This window comes from Dermacentor silvarum, chromosome 11, assembly GCF_013339745.2.
Source record: "Dermacentor silvarum isolate Dsil-2018 chromosome 11, BIME_Dsil_1.4, whole genome shotgun sequence".
Classification (NCBI taxonomy): domain Eukaryota; kingdom Metazoa; phylum Arthropoda; class Arachnida; order Ixodida; family Ixodidae; genus Dermacentor; species Dermacentor silvarum.
The window spans coordinates 82,010,749-82,032,412 of record NC_051164.1 but is presented as its reverse complement, the minus strand read 5'-3'; the positions used below and the strand labels follow the sequence as shown (position 1 = coordinate 82,032,412).

The following is a 21,664-nucleotide window of genomic DNA, read 5'->3' as shown; positions in this document are numbered from 1 at the left end:
CTAATTGCAGGTCATTTCTGCACAGTCTCATTTTAACCAATTTAACAATTGCATGCCCTTTACTCGGCAATTCAGACTGCACATTAAGGTGATTGGTTTTATGGCTGGTTTACCATTTGCCAGTCTTGTGGTGACACTCCTTAATAAAACTCTGTTAATTTCCTTTGTGCTGTTTAGACCCTCGCAGCTGTGCTATCAGGGCTGGAAGTGAGGTCACTGCGGAGGATCAAGAACGATGGTTATGCTGCCATCCGAGCTGCTGGCTTCCAAATTTTGGCGTCTGGAGGTTCCATCCTTGCTGGACACAGAGGTGCCAATGGTGTCTACCAGGTATGAATAGCTGCGTGCTGCTCATTGGCGGTGTACACCATAGTTTCATTTAAAAAAAGTTTACTAGAAGGAACTCTGGTGCTGCTGTGCAGTCAAATCTCGATATAACGAACCTCGATTTAACGAAATTTGCGATGTAACGAACTATATTTCCCAATTTTAGTTCCATTGAATTAACGAAACCTCGAATTAATGAAATTCGTGATATAAAAAAGTTTTTTTCCTTCAAGTACAACTTTGTTATATCGAGGCTCGACTGTATCAGTTCAGGCAGTTTGGCAGTGACGATTAATAGATGAATTTGACTAAACTTCATCCTGCTGGCTTCAAGCAACTTTGTGGCCTCGCAAGTTACCTATTTTTAACAAAAATATTGTGTAATAAATGCAACATGGCAAATCAGTTCTGCAGAATCCCGCAAGGTGGAGAAAGGTTTAGGGGTGTGCGAATATTCGAAACTTTCGAATACATAATCGAATAGTAGTGTCCTATTCGATTCGGTCTTCGAATCGAATAATCACCATTCGTAAATGCGAATATTTTTTAATACTTTTCGAATATTTCAAAATGTCAACTGTGCCCAAATACACATAAAATTTGGACAAAAGTACGGTACATTTTCATCCCGTGGGCATAGTAATAGGCATAAAACATGAGAAATTGCATAGTGGAGCAGGATACGTCTCTTACGTAGCCATACTTTACAGGATGTACTGCGATCATTGATGCTCTCTGAAGAGTCCTGTGCATGCGAGGAGACTACTTGTTTGCTCCTAATGCTTCATTTGTGCTTTTAATAAGCAACACTTCATAACGTACTATGTAATGACAGAAACTTGTGAATATTAAGAATACTGGGATGTGAACGTCGTTTTTAGTCATTCTGATAACGGCCATTCATTATTCGAAAAGTATTCGATGTTCGCTTCGCTTCTGGCTATTTAATTCGTATTCGATTTGGTCTCAAAAATAACTATTCGCACACCCCTAGAAAGGTTCCTGAAAAAAAGAAATGCCATCCACCTCAACGTAGCATGAAGCTAGTACAAGAATAAATGCAGCAATCCACAATGATTATTCATGTGTGCACAGACTCATTGCCTTCATGCGTTCAGAAATATAGGAGCACTTGCAAGCTCAGAAAAATAAACAGTAATAGCTCCGACCTAGGGGCTATATTATAATAAAGCTTATTCTCTCTCTCTCGCAATGATCTCCAATTACTTTGTTTTGCATCAGCTGACTCCATCCTATGCTTGCAATTTTCTCAATTTCATCACACCACCTAGTTCACTGCCGCCTTCAAATGCACTTCCCTTCAGTTAGCACCCATTCTACAATTCTAATAGACCACTGGTTATCTACTCTACGCAGTACGTGGCCTCCCGCATACAATAGCATTTTTCTTATGCTCAGCTAGAATATTGTCTACCCCCTGTTTGCTCTCTAATCCACTCTGTTGATGGTATGCCTATCATTTTTCATTCCATGGCGTGTTTGTGCAGTCCTTAGCTTCTCTCTTACTTCTCTTTTCAAAGATAATGGTAAGCTACCAGTCATGACAACATATAGTGCCTGCCAAATGCACTCCAACCCACTTTTTAATGCAAAGCATTTTTTTCCCCCTCATACCAAGACATTTTGCGGTCGATAGGTCAGTAGGTGGGTTCCTGTTTCAGGCTTTTTCAAAAATATATGTGTGTCCAATGGTAGGATTGAACCTTGGCCTTTCAGCTCTACAGCACGTGTGCTTCTCTCAAGTCAACACCGACTAGCTCTTTGAGACAATTGGTATGGGCTTCGAGTTCGAGTGAGAACATGTGCACTTGCGCCATTTTCCATTAGATGGCCGGCACAGGAATGAAATCACAAATAGTAAACTTTGCCACTGTCTTTTGCATGCATCAAGTTGCTAAAAGAGAGAGAGCATGCCAGTTTACTCCAATTTCCTCTTGTGGCAGCTAACACTTAGAGATGCTGTCTTTTGACTGCACCACATTCAGGATAGGCGCAGGTGATGACATGTCATGACAGAACAATGTGCAAAATTTCTTAGCCAGAGTATGAGAAAATCAATCATGCCGCCAGTGTGATACTGTGTATCATCGTCTTGCTGCTGATGTCGTCTATCGCCATCACACACACGCGTGTGTCACAGACACAAGTGCACGCCTTATGCAAACATGTTGGTCGATCTGATAACACTTTGAGGAACTTAAAACGAAGCTGAACAGCTGTCTACCTGCAAAATGCTTCGCATACTATTGACCCGCACAGTGTGCAGGATCTGCATATTATTTCTTCTGTAAATTTCCTTCTCATGATCTGGGTCCCCGGTGACAAATTGGCCTTGACAGTCGTAATCTTCCACCGATTCTAGACGCTGATTACCAAGCACAAAGTCTCATTCTCTTGCAAGGATATTGTGATGTGTTAGTTGTCAGCATTTCGTAAAAGGTGCAGCTTGTAGCATGTACCTCACAATATACAGCTTATTTATGGTGTACTAGGTGTACATGTGTGATAGAAACAGGATCAATATTCTCCGACAATCACTTTTGAGGACAGTTTCACTTTTTTGAGACTTGACGTGACTAGCAGTGAGTGTGTTAGCATTTACGAAAGACGGCATTCCTGGCACAGTGCCAAGACATCTTGTTTGGCGTTTTGCTTACTGTGACGATGTGTTCAGCAATACACTAAATCTCGTGAAAGTGATGAAAGCATCCTCGAAAGTGCTTGTCCGAGAATATACTGCCCCATATAAGATCACACCGACAGTTCACATAATCAGCGCTTTTGAATACACTTGGCTAAACGCGCAGGGTGTCGATGTTTTAAATGTTGCGCCTGCATTTCAGCGGTTCCACGACACATCTGCGGGGGCCAAGACGTGGCTCGAGGGCTGGGCCTTCCACCACAATCTCCAGTATACCCAGGCTCTTCAGGGCTTCTGGGAGTGCCTCTCCTCATTGCAGGACTTGGTGAGACAGATACTAGACATCTCGAAACTGGTGCTTAAAGAGAGATTCTTTAAGTGAATTTAAAGGGACTTCAGCTGTATTAGTCATTCAATTGAGCTTCTACAATGCCAAAAGAAAGCTACCGTTGCTGTGAGAGTAAGCCAGAAAGAAGTGGCAGTGCCCTTTTGAAGTTCTTGCATCAGCTATTTTGGGCTTAGTTAAATTCTCGTTCTATCCTAATTGAGCCATAGACTGAATTTGTAAAGTTTAGTGAAGAATTAGTGCAACGTAACATAGACTACAAACTTGCTATCTTTTTAAAGAACCCCAGGTGGTCAAAATTAATCCGGAGCCCTCCACTGCGGCGTGCCTCATAATCAGAACTGGTTTTGGCACGTAAAACCCCAGAAAGAAGAAGAAACTTGCTATCTTTAGCAACATATTCACTAAGTTACCAACATTTCAAAACTTCCGCGGTCCATTGTGCATGCCTTTGTAGCTTCCTGGATTAGTTTCTGCAAGTACTACAATGTGTGTGCAAAAGCAAAGATTAAAAAATAATTTCGCTAATCAGCCAATTACACATTGGGAATTGCCAGGCAAGTAATGCCTATGCTTTCACATAGTCTAGCCGCAACAGTGAAACTGCACTATTCTGCCACACACGGCTATTATGAATGCCGTGCCCTCATCCCTTAGTGAACATGCATGGGCTTGACCAGTTGAGCCACCATGTTTACGCTGTTTCTGCACCCTCGTGCACCAATTTCACCTTTTAGCCACTCTGCTAGCCATAACCGACTGTGTTGCTAGTAACTTTGGCACCTTCATAGAGGGTTCATCGTAACCCTGTTCAGGCTCTATGTGCACACTTGTGCACGCCAAGATAATATAGCACTAATGACAATAAGGATGTTGGGGTCGCATACATCTTGCAACATTTCTTATTGACATGTTGCTGCAAGTTTGAATAATATGTGTAAAGTTTTCAGTGAAACGAGTTGGAAGGCAGGCAGTTGGTTGTTAGCTCTCGGTGTTGGCATGTTGTTCAGAAGTACCGAAAGTTGGGCGAGTTGATATGCAAGCATAATTAAGAAAGTTCCAAGCAGCACAAAAAGATGCAGACAAAGGGCAGAGAAAACAGACTGGACAAGCAGCGTCTTCTTGCGCTGCTTGGAACTTTCTTAAACATGAAAACATAATGTCATGCAGCGGGTTCACTCGTTTCATTGTATTTCACTATGTTTCACATCGGGCACATATTTGTAGTGGGTGGATAGGTATGCTTTCCAAGTATGCTACACATGAAATAGTTGATTTCTCACATCTGACATACCTATGGATTGATCTCGCATGTATTCCACATTCTGTAAATAGACAAAACTCGCCGAAGAATTAGTAATTCTTGATCCATTCTGCAGCAGTACACCCTTCACGAATTTAAGAGACGCAAGAAGTGTGGCGAAGCTGAATGTTTTAATGGCCAGAATTAATTGCCGCCTGTAGGGGATAATTCGTGATTAAACAGGTTATCTTGCTCTTTTGCTTTCTCAGGAGGATCAGCTGCGGTTGACGGCCAGTCCAGAGGCACTGCTGGCCAGCAAGCTGAATGAGGAACCCGCACTTGATGCGAAGCTCATGGAGGCAGTAAAAATCGTCATGCTCAAGTCTGCTCTGGAACTGTTCGCAGCGCAGAAGGATAACGATGCCCCTTGCCCCTTGTTCGCGACAGTCCTGTTTTCACAAGTCACGTCAACATCGCCAGAGGAGTATTTGGTCAACCACATCAGTCGGCTTGGCAAAAGCCGGGCAGTACCAGAGGTAAAGTGTTTTAAATGCATAAATATTATGTTCAGGGAGAGAACTTTTTTTCAAATTAAATAAAATATGGATATAGTACTTCAGAAGTATTAGCTTGGAATATTGAATCAAATACGGACTAGTATTTACATTTCCTAAACAAATTGAAATGTAAAGATTGTGCGGAGTCTGGTGAAAACGAATACAGTAGAACCCCGCTATTACGTTTTTCACGGGACCGTAAAAAAAAAAAACGTAAGAGCCGGGAAACAGGAAAAATTGAAAAATGGGAGTAGTGTTGAACTGCACACAATATTATTTTAATTCTTATGTGCGACAAAAAGTAGTTTCGCCCGACAGCCGAAGTATCGATTGCGATGAGCTATACAATGTAAGAATAGTAGTTTTATCGTCTGTATAAACTTGTAAACATTCGGTTATTAACTAATTAACAAACATGGTGTCAGCGCCCACAGGCAAACATGAACACATCACACTCGATGAGTGCGGACACGCGCAGTTAAGCGCCACTGCAGAAGCGAGCGAAGTGACCTTCGTGCTGTTGTCTATCGCTTCAACCCAAACTGAGCGCCGAGAACACGCAGCACGCACAAAGCCACGAGCCGCCGACGCACCTACACTGCGTAGAATCTGCCCCCACGCAGATCGCTTTCAAGATACGGCCCGCGGGACCGCGCGCCGCCGCGCAGTATGATGCCAGAGCACAACGCTGCCCGCTATCCCCCCCCCCTCCCCTCCCTGGTGCCTCGAGCGCAACGGAAGGAGGCGCGCTTCCTCCCTGCTTTTCTTTCACACGCGAGACGCGGTTGTCGGCTCCCCTCGCACGCTTTCACTCGCACATACAGCATACGACGCGCGGCAACGTCTGCTGTACGTGCGAGTGAAAGCGTGTGAGGGGAGCCGACGACTGCGTCTCGCGCGCGGAAGAAAGCATACACCGCGCGGAGACAGCGTTATCGCCCTTGGACTTTATACGGAACATCTATGAGCCAAAACCAATTTTAGGGCCGCAACGCGTCATAGACATCATCTTTAGATAGCAAAAGCGGATATCAAAGGCCATACTTTTGCTGGCGGAAACCGAAAATACGTAATAAATGTCGCCCCCAGCACTTTGGGCGGCCAATGCCATCGTCAAGCAACCAAGCCAAGCGACATAAAAAGTCAAAATGGCCGCTCGGGCCGGTGTGGTGTGGCAGTTCGCAACGTATGATGCGGGAACGGTCCCACAGTTGCGACGTAACAGCGGGGTTACCAATGCATTGGGTTCTATGGGAGCTGTGCCGGGACCGGCCGAAAACGACGTAACAGCCGGGAAAACGCAGCACCCGGGAACGTAACAGCGGGGTTCTACTGTACATATACTTTATTCTATATATGGGGTGATCATGTTTAAGTTTTCAGGAATTTTAAAATTTGCCTGTTGCAGATAACATAGTTGTACTCCTTGAGCTTGTGAGAGCTGGATTGTTCAGAGAGGCTCACATTACTTGCACGAGAAATCGAAATACATACTCAACTAATTAACAAAAGATCACTAATTAGCTTCCTAATTACTTTACGGCACATTGCAATTTGCGAATTGCAGCCGAGTTTGCTAGGCGTATCCACTTAGAATGAATTGCCAGATTGACACCAGTTTGGAGATATGCGCCAAGAAATGCACTGTTGTTCCACTGACTTCTTTAACAAAGCGCTCTTTTATGCATTGACGCACAAAAGCAACTTGATGGGTGGACCTATCTTTGTCAAAGGCAGCCTCGTCATCCTTAGCAGGTTAGTTGCAACAGGTTAGTGGAGTGGTGTCACGTGTGGTCGTTGTTGGTGGTGGCTGGCTGTAAAGAGAGACTGTAAAGAAAATGAGTGCTGTCGCTTGACGTCTGTAGGCGTGGTTTCTAAGACAAGGGGACAAGAGCGAGAGTGGCAAGGTGGCAGAAAAAAAAGGGGGGGGGGGGGGACATACCAGGGTGTTGGGAGAGCGAGAGGTTAGGAAGCCTTCAGAGAACTGAACAGAAGCTGTAGGTGTCGTAGGCGGTGGGTGTTGGTGGTTTTAGAAGCGCCAGTCAGCTGGTCAGTGCACAGGTAACATAAAGACAAGTTGAAAGAATGACTTTAGTAGCGCCGCAGCAGTGCGTCGGGTAATTTTGAAGGTGTTAAGATGGCGACACGGAGTCTGGGGGCAATAGATGGGGTAGTTGGAAGGCAGCGGCTTGGTCTTTCAAGGGACATTAGCCTCAGTAGTTTGGCATAGGCGTCATGACGGTATACAGAAGTGGCGTAACCGTGGTGAAGGTGCCGGAAAAAGTATTCTGGTGTCTGGTACTATGGAATGTGTCAGTGGGGGTCTCTAATAAAGAAAGCAGAAAGGAATGAAAGAAAAGGGGGGGGGGGGGAAAGAATGGAAGAACAAATAGATGGGCAACAGCAGAAAAGGCAGGAGGGGGCAGGTGTACATGGGAAAAGGGCTCGTATGGTTGATATCTGCATTAAAGCATGGAAGAAAGCATTAAGTGGTAGGGAAGAGGCAGCGAAGAGCCGGAAACAGAAGAATAGGCGAGCTTATCCTCTCGCTCTTCCAACAGACTTTCTTTTTTTTCCTGCCGCCTTCACATTCTTGTCCCCCTCGTCTTAGAAACCACACCTAGAGACGGCAAGCGACAGCACTTCTTTTCTTTGCAGTCTCTCCCTTTACAGCCAGCCGCCACTGACCGCACATGATGTCACTCTACTAACCTGTTAAAGCAAACTTGCCGAGGATGACACGGCTACCTTTGACGAAGATGGGCCTCCCCTATCGAAATGTTGGCCATTCTTTCTGGGGTACCTTCTACCTGTTTATAACCTTTCTGCCATAGCATGCTGCTACATCTGTGAGCCTCCTTCTTGATTTTGCCTAAACAAGGCACGCTTATTTAATGACTGGAAGCTACTGTGCACAAGTAAATTTTTCAGAAACTGGTGCATCTGTGCAAGAACCACAGCTCTCGTTAGTTGGGCAGTGCTGCACTTGCATCATTTTTTTTTCCCCTGTCGACTGTAATAACCGTTCTTATCCCTTAAAGTATAGATAGAAATAAATATTCAACAATTCTGATTGAATTCTCAATTCAGATCGAATGGCAAGGACTTGTACGGAGGGTTATTCCGTACAGACAGCTAAATCTGTAGTATTCGAATATGCACACACCCCTGGCTAGCATTTATGTGTCTAGTGTTCATTGCAGCAAATTTTACAATGTGCCATTGCCCTCTATCAGTAATTTAATTATGTTGAAATCGCTGATGAGCCTTTGCTGCCACTTTCCCCACAGGCTGACCTCTACCTCTTGGGCTACGCCCTGGGAACTACCCTGACTGTTGTGCGGCCAAGTCGAGCAGGCAGTGAAGACTACGTGAGCCGCTACCCCGAGTGGCAAGTCGGCAGTTGGCCCGAGGCCGTGCTCGTCGAATACGAAGGCCGCTATTGGGCATGTGCAACGTGACTGCTACCTTCTGAATGAACGCACTGGTGGCTGCTGTGTCACATGGACTTTTGCCAGCCGTCACAAACTGTCACGTGCAGAGGCTGGACTCCTTGTGTGTTCTGACCGCTGACAATTGCTCGAGCCAAGGGTGGCACAAATGTCTGGTTCGGTGCTTCTCTGCATCATTGTAGCACTGTGGCCTGTGTTGTCTGCGAGACCTTTCAGTGAGCAGACGACGCACGAAGTCACTTACACCAGAACAGCACAAGGCATGTGTGGGGAGAACGGAGGCAACAGAACAGAGGCATTGCCAACATAAACTGCCAGCCCCGTTGAGTTAGTTAGCACCTTGTTTTCTTTTTTGGTGCTCGATATGTGTGTTTCCTGTTGTTTTTAATATTAATTTTAATGTTTTTAATTAATTTTAAAGGGGCCCTGAACCACCCCTCGGGCTTGCTGAAATAACATAGTCCGCGGGTAGCATACACTGTTGTGAACATCTCGGTCAAGTTATGCTGTCGTACGCGGTCCGTGGAGCTCGCAAGCGGAGCGCGAAGTCACCTTTTTCTCAACCGCTCTCGTTTAAAAAAAACCCCATGTTCCTAGCTCTTTTCCGTGTGCTTTATTTCGTAATAAAGCACACTCCAATACGCGGATGCTATTGGTAGCTGCGTTCGTCTACACCGCGGCCGCCACGAGTCCACTGGCTCAGCGCACTGCGGCTCACTGAGGACAACCGCGTTTGGCTTACGTTTAGCGCTTCGTAGGCACCAAAATCGGAAGTCCGAAATAAAATTTGAACTACGTGCCACGGTGACGTCTCGGACGTCATGATGACGTCTCCGCCGTAGCCTTCGCAGTGCAAGGCATTGGAGGAGGAAGGGGAGCAGAACGGAGGCCGTGTCTGATTGCCGATAACTCCGCTTCTGCTGAACGCATTGAAGTACTTTTTGCAGCAAAGTGATTCTGAAATAGCCTATTTTCACTTCAAATGTGTTTCGTCACTTCGATGAAAAGTGGTTCAGGGCCCCTTTAATGCGAATGGGTCCACGGGTTTGAAACTGCACCTCATCTCGGCTGCGCTGCGGAACTTGAGCCCACTGGCAGACTGTGCTGATCTAGTGTGCAGAGAGGCAGTTCTGCGTATAGGCAAGCGTAATGGTGGCTACCGTAATTTGTGGGTAATGACGTGCGCTGGATTTGAAAGGGCCCGTCATTGCCTGTTCCTCAGTGAGATTTGAGTCTAAAGAGTGCAACACTTGAGCCAAGTATAGGCTTCCAGCGTATGTATGCTTAGGCCTAATTTTCTGATTGAGCTTCAGGTTCTACACTTAAACTTAAGTCAGTAGATTAGGCCTAAGTTTTTAGGTTTAAGTTCTTGAAAACTTATCTAGGTGTACCTTTGGTTTCGGTGACACGGCTAGGTGATGCCAAAGAGCATGATTGCACGAGACTCTATATGACCCTGCGCTTATAGCTTGTTCTCGTCGCTAGCATGTTGTAAAGTACTGAAAACGTTTCATCCAGTCTGAAATACCAGGAAATGTGTGAGACGTCTTTTCTGTGTGCATGTACCTCTATGCTTTGCACAAAGCGTTTGAAAGGTGCACTTAAAGTTAGCACACTTTGATCTTCTAAGGCTAAAGAAAAATGTATAGGGTTCTATAAAGCACTACTAAGTCTGAAGCATGTGTAGCAACCTGTTGTGCACAGCTGTTGTATTTGCCCAGCACTTAACCACAATTAAACAAAACACTTGGCGAAAATTCGTGGCAGGCCAAGCTAGTGCGCATTAGCCTGACGTAGGCAGCGGCAGGCGCTAGTGTGAGCAATAACTCCCACCGAGAGAATGGCGACTGGCATTTGTCTTGAGGTGTTCCATAATGTGGTTGCTTTGTTCACGCTGCTGCCTTTACATCTCTATATGGAACTGCATTATTTGATGAGCTCCCTGTTTACTTGCCGGTGTTGCTAAACATGGCAAAACCATAGCTCACCTTCGCGCACGATTCCGCAAGCATAACCTCTGTAGTACAAAAGCCGTTTTGTTGAAGTTGTTTGTAGGAGCATTCACGCAATATTGTTGCTGTACCAAAGGGCTGCCATCTACTCATTGCTCGACCAGGAAAAGCACAAGCCCGTATATCAGATGTGTGCATGGAGAACTCAACCAAATGGCTGGCTAGTAGTGCTTTGAAGAATGAAATAATTTTTATTTTTTTAACATACTTCGTAATGTTAACTTAGTTGAGGTATAGTTCCTGCCTGGAAGCTTGTAAGACTTGCCCTTTGAGCTTGCAAATTATTAGGGGTGTGCGAATATTCAAAACTTTCGAATAACGAATCAAATAGTGCCTTATTGGATTCGGCCTTCGACTCGAACAGTCAAAATTCGTAAATGCGAAATTTTTTTTATTACTTTACGAATATTTCAAAACGTCAAATGCGCCCAAATGAACATAATTCGAGCAAAAGTAAGGTAAAGTTTCACCCCCGCAGGCATAGTATAGACCTCAAACCTGAGAACTTGCTTAGTGGGAGTAGGCGACAATCATTTAGGTAGCCATAATTTACAGGCTGTACAGAGATCATTGGCACTCTCTGAAGAGCTCTGTGCATGCAAAAAAATGCTTGCTCCTAATGCTCAATTTATGCTTTTATTAAACAACTGCTTCATAATGTACTATGCGAGATACCAGGATGTGAACGTCGTTTCGTATGAATTGTGTCAGGTGCCTAGAAAAACAGCCAGTGCACAAGGTGACACGAACACACAAAAAGTTGAAAGGACAAGCACTGTCGACGTCCTTTCTATGTGTTCGTGTTGTCTTCCGTGTTGGCTTCTTTTCTAGTTGCAACATATTGATTTGCCCAGCCAGCATATTTAATGAGGTGCAGATGCTTGCTGCTAATAAGGTTTTGAGCTTCACACACTACAGAAATAACTGCAAACGGTGAGCGTATGAATAGTTCAGTTGGCAAAAAATACTAGGCTTAATGACTAAACTTTTAATGAGCGTTGGTGCGTTCAACTTGTGTGGCAATGTCTAATGGTACACTAACAATATTGCAAACACAGCAGAGTGACACGCTCTACTGCTTGCTGCTGTTCCTTGCAAAATCTAACCCGCGCGGCAGCTCGCAGCACCATTGAGCTGCATCTGTGAGGTGTTGCAAGTGCTAGCGCAGCAAGAAGAGATACGAGGCCTTCCATCAATGAATGTCATCCTTTGTGAAAGTTCCTCCCTGTAGCTTTGACTGAGAAGCTCACTAAACCCATCAAAGCTGCACAACATGCAATAATCTCATTTCTTTGGGCATGCAGCTCTGTCTCCGCTTTACCAACTCTCTCATGAATCCACAGAGCTCCACATAATGCTAGGTGTCGTGTTCTTAAAACGCTCATCCTCTTAATGCCCCTCAACTTCTGGGAGATGAGAGCAGCACCACTCCTTGCGTGAAGTGGTTACTGTACCTCGCTAACTCTCCTCTACGATACCTTGCCTACAATTTCGTTATTGAGAACTTTCAGCATTTGTTCAAAGAATGGGGGAGTGAGTGTTTTGTGAGCAACCTGTCGTTTCTGAGGGGCGTTTCTGAATTCGGACCAACTGCTTCAGTCTAAAGTACAGCACTGCCCACACTTACAGAACTTGGGGAAGTTTTTCAAGAGGTGCCAGTTTAAAAGAACAATAGGGCAACTGTTCTTCCAAACGCAATACTATCACTCTCCTTACGGTGGCAAGGAAACGTAGCATTTGCCAAAGCCTGGCTCCGCCTCCGCTTGCCGTTTCAAAATGTGGTTGTGTTCTAGAAGCCCAATATAATCCTGGTTGTTCAACGCACTTCGAAGCGGGTGAAGTGCACCGTATTGCTAGAGGAAACCTGCATGGAAGCATTTCGCAACTTGCCATGCACGGCTGCTCTTTAAGTGCAATATGCACAGGGCGTTGGCTTGGCTTTACATGACTACAGTGGCCAGTGCTGCTGCATGCTACAAAGAATCACAATCTTTAACAGGGATGTAAAATTTCGTTGTCATTAGTGGTTTACATGAACTGGAAAACCAGTTTCGCTTTAAACTAGCCTGTAATGGCGCCGAACGAGAATTCTAGCCCTGCACCTCTCTAGAATTCGAACAGTTAACACCAAGACAAGTATTGATCAGGCTACGATACAATTGCATGGATTGTGGTCTCTGTTTCAGAGACTGGCATATGCTTCCGAATCTCTAATGTCGCATTCGAATTCTGTAAATAAGTGGAAGCTAGTGGCCAGCTTCAGTGTTGCATGTCGTGCTGCACTGGAATGTTGCTTTGTGTGCACTCATCTTGCAGCATCTCAACTTGTAAGGAAGCTGCACAAGTACCTAATTAAAAAAAAAAGAAAAAAAGGCACGCTAAACATTCCTGCTGTTATGCACACTTAATGTACACACACACATTCCTCCCTGCGAATGAGTGTGTTCCTGTTGGTCGGTGGCCTCAACATCTTATTCCAGTGTGATCAAATCTCTGCTCACATGTACGTGTTATGCATGATGTTTTTCCTCGTTCACTTGTGATGTTGCACTGTCATTTATCGTCTGAGCTGAGCACAAGTTATTTTTATGCTTTGTTCTCCAGTACCTTAAGAAGAGTGACCATGCCAAAGGTTTTTGGTGTTTGAAAGATTGCAGACTGTCGTGTTGGGGTTCTCTTTCCCTGTTATGCTAAATATAGGTGCATGCTGTGTTGATGAGGAAGCCCATTTGTAAGTGGCCTATCCCAGCTAAATTGCCGGCTAATTTGTGCACCAATTTCATACAGGAGGAGTATTTTGAGGGTTAATTTTATTGATATCATGCTTGGCTCGGTACCTGGCTGCTTAACTTCAGCGAACAAGTTTTTTGCAGCATTGTAAATCAAAAGGCAATTTTCTCGCTGAAAAAGATGAGTGCCATGTGTGCCTAGTAGGTTGAAAATGCCAGCTGTGAAGACAACGCAGTGAGGGATGGTTTTATTCCCTGGGCAACAGATGCATGCACTGTTTATTCTGCTAGGAAAAGCCTACATTTTTCTTCTTAAGCTGCCTTAGACATGTACTTCAAACTTAGACACAAGGAAAAATTTACCTCCAAATCAAAGCACTAGTGGGTTGGCAGTTTAGCCTAAAGGGCCAGTTATACCAGACTCCCCTATCAACGCAACATTCCACACACTGGGCTAGATTGTAAGTGTGACAGGCAGAGAACAACACTTCTGGCACTGTGCTGTGCCGACTTCCCGTAGACGGTCGTCTAGTACTTCGCGCAAGCAGCAAGCCACAGTCTTGTTGAGAGTTGCTGTGGGTAGAATGCTTGACCATGTACAGTTTTAGTGTGTACAGGCAGAGTGAGAAAGCATTATTTTTGAGCCATGTCACCCGACATGTATATGCGGCTATTAACAATGTAAAGAGATGTAAAGATATTAATAGGAGTTGAAATTCCTTGCACTAGGTAAACACTGCAGTTGTCATGTCTTGGGTACTTGCTGGTAAAGCAGGTCACAAGCATGCAACAGTTGGCAGGGGTAAAAACAAAATGTAATATAAAGGAGAGAAATGGCACTACCATGTGCTCCTTTGGTTGATGCCGGGCTGCTAACGAGATGTTCAATGGATGTGCACACATGTTCAAATGAATTGTGTTGAAGGGCATTCAAGAATGTAGTATACGAGTGGAATGTGTCGATGTCACACCCTTGAAAGTCATTCGTCTGTGACCGCAGTCCTGCGCACATCCATGGGCCAGCAACCAAGTTATCCCACATGCGCTATTGTGTGAAAAGTGCCTTTAGATGTGAAATACAAAGCAAAATGTAAATATAAAATGTTCATGAAACCCATGTGTGTATCTCTTGTGTCTGTTGAATTTAAGACCATAGATCTTCCTACAAAAATGTTTTCATCCCGGCCGCATTTCGATGGAGGCGAAATGCAAAAACGCCCGTGTGCTTGCGTTGTAGTGCACATTAAAGAACCCCAGGTGGTCAAAATTAATCCGGAGCCCTCCACTACGACGTGCCTCATAATCAGAACTGGTTTTGGCCCGTAAAACCCCAGAAAGAAGAATGTTTCATTTTTTTTTCTTATTTTTTCTTTTTATTTGCTTGGACTATGTCTTTCTGCTTCAAACTGCTGTGTTAATGCAAATTTTCGCAACAGAAAGTTGCATTCAAAGTGCAACAATCTGCAATGACTATGCATATGTGCAGAAACTCATTGTCTTGCTGAGTTTGGAAAACATTACTTGGAAATTTAGAAGCAAAGTGTAAGAACATCTGAAGCCACAAGCGCGAAGATTGGTGAAATCTACAAACTACCGCTAATTCCAATGGTCGCTGAATTATCGCGGCTCAGTTCCCAATCCAATAATTTTTGTAAGAAACACTGGGTAATTTCAATCGATATGCACATAAATTATGCTAATATAAGATATTCACTGCCCTCCTGCCCATGCCTTTGGGCTCCTTACCTCATAGAGAAAGCTTTTTTTTTTCTTTCTCTATGCTTACCTGGGCAGACTAAAAAGAATATGCATAATGCACACGCTCACCTAAAATATATTCCAATTAGCTGCTAAGCTAGCAACCTTGCTAGGCTAAATTTCGCTGGAGTCCTACATCATTTAATAAAGATTACTGAAATAGCTTAATGTGTAGTTCAACAAAGTGGTGTATTCTCGAATGATGAACGATGGATAATAATCTGCATGAGACCCTTTAAGACGTGTTTAAGAAATAAGCATCCGGGTGTGGCTTAGGTTAGTAATGATAACGGCTCTCGTTCGCCGCACTGCGCCAACCATGGTAATCGCAGCGGTCACATCTGGAACTTACTTACAGCCTAGCCTAGATAGCGACAAATGTTGCAGCGATAGTCGAAGAAGACAGGCACGATAATCCCCGACAAGCCAGCAAACGGAGCGCCTAAGCGCGAGAGTCGGTAAACGATTAACGAAGACGTTGAAGCCTTGCTTCGCACGCCCGCACGCGACCAACGTGCTGCAAGAATCGAAAACCGTTGGGACCAGCGACTGACCCTTTATAAACTACAACAGCGGAGGAACCAGAGGTAAGAAGAACGCCTGTTAAAAACAGGCGTCAGCTAAACGCGGCAACAGTTCAATCATTTCCTAGCCACGGGTCGACTCGGTTCTTGCGCAACGTGAACTGGATCCGGCGGGCCATGTCCTCGTCGTAGATCGCCTTGCAGATTTCGTAGTTGATTCGCCGTCGCGTTTTAGTGGGCTTCTCGTAGTACCTCGTGAGCCTGTAGCGGTCGAAGATGCCTTCCAAACCCAGGATGCTAGGTTGGAGAAAAAGAGCGCACGACAAAATTTGAGTGCGCAGTCGTAACAACGTCGTCGTCTCGTAAAAACTGAGACCGTTACTCATAGAAATCAACAGATCCTTCTTGTTTTCCCTCGAAACTAGCATGCGGAGGACGCTTACCGGTTCAGCACTCGCAGTGCTTCTTCGACTTGGTTGTTCTGGACAAGAACAGTGCGGGCAATGAAAAGTTTGTGACGCATTTTTTTATACACACAGCAGCTATCGCTGCACCTAGCACAGGAGAGCCCGCAGCGTCAACTCGGTAGACCGCGACTGAAACTCGCAATCACACGCGATCACTGCTTTCATGCGTGCGTGCTAAGCGCCGCCATGACAGTTTTTTTTTTTTTTTTTTCTTCGAGTGATGCTGATGTCGATCACGTTGTCCAGCACAAAGCAAGCATTTTCCTGCACTTAGCAGACGACAGACGCGAGAGAGCATTGGAAAAGTCGGTGCGGCTTTAATTTGTTGCGAGCGTGCGGGTTACTCGATTGTACAATATAAGCTCGAGCAATTGCGCATGTAATAATACTGCGTCGCTGGTTTTTTATATCCGTTCGCCGAGGACAAAGTGCGTTATTTTAATTTTTATTTTTTTTCTGGATCGTTGCCTCTGAAAGCATGCGACTGCACGCTAGGCCCCAGTGGTTTCGGCCCGACTGACCTATTTCCGCTTTGAGGCTAACGCCTCCAAAATCGCTTGCCGTTAAAACAATAGCCGCGCGCCCGTGAAAGCTAACATCCTTTTGCGCGCACGTCTTCAGAGCGGATGCGTCTCAAACAACGAGATGTCAATCAACGTAGGAGGAGCGCGGAGCGTGCTTACGCAACAGAGACCTCCATAGCATCCGTGCCTTCTTCACACAGTCCGTGACCGCAGCACAAAACAAACGTAGAAAGTGAAAGGGGTGAAAGCTCGTAGCTTATGTGCTTGCTAGTACAAAAACTCCTCTCAAGTCATTGGTAAAAATAATAACACGCCCGCTGACTCGTTATTTGGTACTCACAACTTGTAGCGCTACCTTTCGGCAAATAAAAACACTAATTAACTGAACTATTTTGCAAATATTTGTGTTAAATTAACTTATTATTGGCGCATAGAGGGCAAGGTCAGCAGTTGACAGACAATTTGTCAGGCAAGGTGGTCGCATTTTGTAACAGTGGGCCTTGTGCGTATAAGAGAGAAGAGCTCTGAGCGAAAGAAAGGCCGGAAAGGATGGACGGGCCCCGTCTAGCCAGCCTGGAACCGTACTATTGATTACTTCCTCTGGCCTGACGTGCGTGCGCGCATGCGCACGCGTGATCGGGGGAGAAAGGAGGCGCGAGTTAGCCTTCACCACTGGGCAGGCTCGCCTCGTGGCGTAGCCCGAGCCGATAGCTCCAAGGGGCTCCTTTGAATGAGGTGCGCGCGTTGCCGCGTGTGAGGGCCAGAACTGTCTCAGCGCAGGACTCTCCGCTCGATCTAAAAGCGAACTCGCGGGAAGTTGCTTTGTATTTTTTCTTTCTTTTTTTTTTTAATTCCCGTCCACTGTCCGTCGAAGCGTCCTTGTAACCGACCACGGCTCATCTGTTTGTTCCGTCATGTCTGTCAGCTGGTGGTCACCGATCTTTACAAGGGTCCCAGACAAGAACGATCCGAAGACATCGCATCGACGCATGTTTTCTGACCGCAGCACGCCGCGCCGGAGGTCCCTGGACTCATCAGGTGCATATTCTATCACTATTAGAGAACATATCTTGTTTTGCCGCGCTTCTGTTCATTTTCTTTTCTTTGTTTTTCATTTTTTTTTAGAGAAGTCGGACATGGACGTAAAGAATTATCGCAGTCGACTAACATGAATGTACCTTCGTCACTCGATATTAAATGCGATTGTATCAGACCAGTTCCTATGAAAAGGAGAACGATAATGCCGGGCCGTACGATATCATTGATCGGTGCTGTTAAAGCTATTCCGAGCAAAAACAATGTAGGTCACACAAGCCGCCAACAGTTGCTCGCGCTGAATGGTCGTATCGTAGTCGTGGATGCCTGCTGAGCTGCTAGGGCTTTGTAAGCGCTACTGCTGCAAGCCCCCGGTTGAATTCCGCATTACTGTACCGACGGGCACTCCACGTACTCCAGATAAGCCAGTGGACTTCGGTACGGTGCAATCAAATCTGCTGCGCTGTTAGGGCGGCACGCAGTACTAAAAGGAAAAGAGAAATAAAACGTTGAAAAGAAAGGGACGCACCAGTGCGCCCGGTTGGGCTAATTTTATAGTTTATCACGGAGCAGAAGCCTTCACTAATTGGTCAAAGGCGCACAGTGCATTCCTCCAATGAAACACCGTTACGGATGTGACTTCGAGCAGAGCCACACACGTCTGCTGCATTATAGTGCCTAGAATCTATAACTTCATGCTCAGCGTTTAAGTTCGCTGCAGATACATAATGACACCGCATCGTAGCGAAATAGAAAGACAGTTGCATTTAGCTTACTGCATTCATACAATCTTTGACCTGAAAAAGAAAAGAAAAATGAGCTCGTACGCATGCTTCTGGAGTATAACAGACGAGTTCAACGAGGTCGCACGTGATCTCGTCGGATCCGAAACTGCTACACGGAGCTATAAGAGTATTGCAGGTGCTTGGGTGTGGAAGGTCAAAGTTCACAACGAGCGTCCTGCGTTTTTCTTTTCGAGTCGTTTTTATAAGCGTCTTCTTCTTTCCACAAGGCAATGAAGAGGCCTGGACCAGGACCGAGTCCAACGTGGTGTCTGCACGGCCATTTCCGGGGCAGTCCGGGGTACGTTGAGAATCGTACACTGTACGCTATATGTACTTACTATACGCCACACCGAACGCGTGGAAACGGCACGGACGCTATGCGTTTCTTTTCCACAGACGCGTGACGTCACGATAAGGCGGCACGATTGAAACAAGGGCCACGCGGACGCTTTCTCCTTCGTCTAGAAAAAAGTTCACGATCTCGGTCACGGTTTCTATCCGGACTCACGCGCGCGGTAGTTTTGAAAACGAAGCCGGATTTCTCGGTCCTTGTTGCGCGTGTGCACCGTCGCGAAAACTTTTTTAAGAATCGTTTAGTATACGCGCCTGTTCGCATAGTGTGAAGAACGCGCGGTTATACGCCTGGTTTCGCTATATCGCGTGGTTTCGCAATATCGAAACTCCGCTTCAGTGGGCGGATCGTGTGCTAGGTTAGCATCCGAATACGTTCGTTAAGCATTCTGGGACAAATTACGTGTGTTACGTGCGCGATAACGTTTTTCCGCAAACAAACTGAAAATAGTACGTTGTCCGCGTACATGTCTTTAATGTGGCACTATAGAGTTTGTTTATTTATGCAATATTAATTAGTTACAAATACTGCTGTGACAAAAACCTCCTCACCCGTTGATATCGTGTGTTTTTGCTGCATGGTCGCTGGCCACGGTCGCCGAGACCACCCTCCACCTTTTCCCTCCGTACAACGGCAAAAACTGCATTTTTTTAAACAGCGTAAAAAGTAACAAAATGCACGGGAAGGAGGAGCAGGCAGGACAGGCGCTGTCTTTCGTGCATTTCCGGTTCTTCCGTCTATTTCCGGTTCTTTCGTCCCTTTTTACACCGTTTCGAAAATAAACGTTAACCAGCTCGCCCAACTGTGCAGTTTGCTTCAGAAACTGAAATGCTTCGGATGCCCTGCGTGGTATAACCCGCTTAGCCCCCCTCCCCCTCTCCCCCACCTCCCACCCACCTCGCTGAAGTTAGTCTGCGGGTCGATACACAGGCTTTGCAAGGTATATATTTGTAAAAGAGACTGTTATAAGTCTCTGAAGATCACGAAGTGCTTATACAGCGCGCCCGATGCAGCCTGCATGGTCCTAATTATAAGCATGCATATGCGTAAGGTGTACGAAACACGGAAACGCTTTCACATCCATTTGCAGGCGCCTGCGATACGTTTACTTCGCGTAGTAACTCCTCTCCCTTTCTTTCTTTTTAAGCGCGCGCGCGTTTTTCTTTTTTACATTGTATACGGAGTGCCGATCGGCTTATGCGACATCACCTGCCGCTGGCGCACATCTTTACATGCACGCAACCGCTCCCACGTGGCGGAGAGCTAGAAACGTGCATCACGAACTTGAGCCGTGCGTTCATAACAGATTCGCGTTCGTACGGGCACTCTCGCGCCACCTCGAACGGGCTTTGAAAGCAAGCGGCACGAAGTAATGAGCCCGCACACGGCACACTCGCATTCATTACAAATTGTTTCGCTTCCTTTTCTGTTCTTCGTAATTTTCTTTCGGTTTTTCTTTTTTTTTTTTCTATCCGGTCTTTTTGTTTCGACACGATGTTACCTGCAAAGGCTCGCACCGCAGATGGGAGGAACACGCATTTAACGGGCTGCATGCCGGTTGGAACAGAGCGTCGTCTGCTCCGTCTGCGCACTCGTCCCACGTGACAAGTTTTTCTGAATGATCGATATATTAAAGGCACACTAAAGACGAATATATTGATTAGGCTACATTACTAAATTAGTATTCAATAGCAATGCGACCACACTTATCATCAAAGGGGGGCTTATAGTAAGTAAACGGAAAGATGGGTGGCGGCGCCTCCCGGAACTTCCCGCAACAGTTTGCCGTGACGTCATACATTTTGACAGCGCTTACTCTGTTAAGCAATACGTTGCACTCGAAAAGAAAGCCTCGGTCCAGAAAGTTTGAGAGCTTTTCCTGCTCCAAACCAGCTGTAACACAAGAAAATAGTACCAGAAGAAAGGGAACCGAGGGGCCCGAAGAAAATACTACGGAATTCGTAACGTCAGAGTGACGTACCGGCGTTGATGCTGGGCGGAAAATTCAAAACGGGAAAGTTTGTCCTTCATCTTATTTATTGTAGCGATCAACATTTTCTCTCTAAATGAATGAAAACAGTGTGTTGAAAGAATACTTTAGCGGCATAAATTGGCTCAGCGTTGCATTTAGGTGTCCCTCTAAAGTGGCTGTCATCTAACGCGCTTATAGTAGTCGCTCCGCTGAATGCCTTGTTTACCGGAGTAGTACTCTATACGCTTAATGGGAAGGGGGTGCAAAAGGGACACTTCCCCCCCCCCTCCCCCCTCCCAGACAAAATCCTGCATCCTGCCGATGCCCATGATACGCTTCATCTTATAGCGAAGGCTCTTGCCTTTTCACTACGCGCATGTGTAATTGGAGCCGGCGGCATTTCTGTTCACATCGTGCTGCGCCCGAGAAAATCCCGCTAATCGAAATCTCGCGCCCCATAAGTGAATTGATTCCGAGAGACTGGAGATATATGTACAGCCGCCCGCATTTTTAGCTATGTCGCGCGGGCGTCCATCACGCGTCATTTTAGTACCTTTAAGCGGCGACATATAGTCAACGAGGCCGGCAGAAGTACTCTCAAGTGCACTAAGCACTCTCCTGCGCAAGAGTCGTCTAATGCAATGTTCCCTTCAAGACGATGTACGACCATGTTATAGTGTTCTCGCGCGATATATAGCTAAAAATGCGAGAGGCTGTACGTTACTTGAACAGTATAGGCGTTCCGTTTTTATATCATATAGACAGTCTAAGTCTGATCCCAGTAACTCGTGCGCCTAACGTTTACCTAGAAGCGGTGCAGCAGTGCAGCTCTTCTAGATGTCAGATTAGCTGCTCCTCCAGAAGCGAAATTGGGCTACATGCCAGGACACGCGAAACGTCTGTTGACTTTTGCACAAGT

At 45.7% G+C, this 21,664-nt stretch overlaps 3 protein-coding genes across 6 annotated transcripts in view; 2 read left to right on the top strand and 1 right to left on the bottom strand.

The window, feature by feature from the left end:
* LOC119434024 (uncharacterized) overlaps positions 1–14,445 on the top strand; it is a 105,052-nt gene extending 90,607 nt beyond the window's left edge. For all 4 annotated transcript variants that reach the window (XM_037701324.2, XM_037701323.2, XM_037701322.2 and 1 more), the window contains 4 exons: positions 178–330; positions 3,192–3,314; positions 4,848–5,114; positions 8,426–14,445. In XM_037701324.2, coding sequence (XP_037557252.1) covers positions 178–330; positions 3,192–3,314; positions 4,848–5,114; positions 8,426–8,596 — 714 coding nt within the window. In that variant the 3' untranslated portion in view covers positions 8,597–14,445. The remainder of the gene's footprint in view (positions 1–177; positions 331–3,191; positions 3,315–4,847; positions 5,115–8,425) is intronic.
* A 272-nt stretch (positions 14,446–14,717) lies between these two features.
* LOC119432963 (28S ribosomal protein S21, mitochondrial) lies at positions 14,718–16,289 on the bottom strand. Its single transcript, XM_037700106.2, has 3 exons — positions 16,054–16,289; positions 15,115–15,907; positions 14,718–15,074 (listed from the first exon to the last, which is right to left on the bottom strand). The coding sequence occupies exons 1-2, from the start codon at positions 16,131–16,133 to the stop codon at positions 15,724–15,726; spliced, it is 264 nt and encodes an 87-aa protein (XP_037556034.1). The 5' UTR covers positions 16,134–16,289; the 3' UTR covers positions 14,718–15,074; positions 15,115–15,723.
* Positions 16,290–17,515: 1,226 nt separating this feature from the next.
* The window catches only part of LOC119433304 (dihydropyrimidinase-related protein 2), a 76,705-nt gene continuing 72,556 nt past the window's right edge, over positions 17,516–21,664 (top strand). Inside the window, exons 1-2 of the mRNA XM_037700448.2 lie at positions 17,516–17,639; positions 18,649–18,719. Of these exons, the coding sequence (XP_037556376.1) occupies positions 17,516–17,639; positions 18,649–18,719 (195 nt within the window). The remainder of the gene's footprint in view (positions 17,640–18,648; positions 18,720–21,664) is intronic.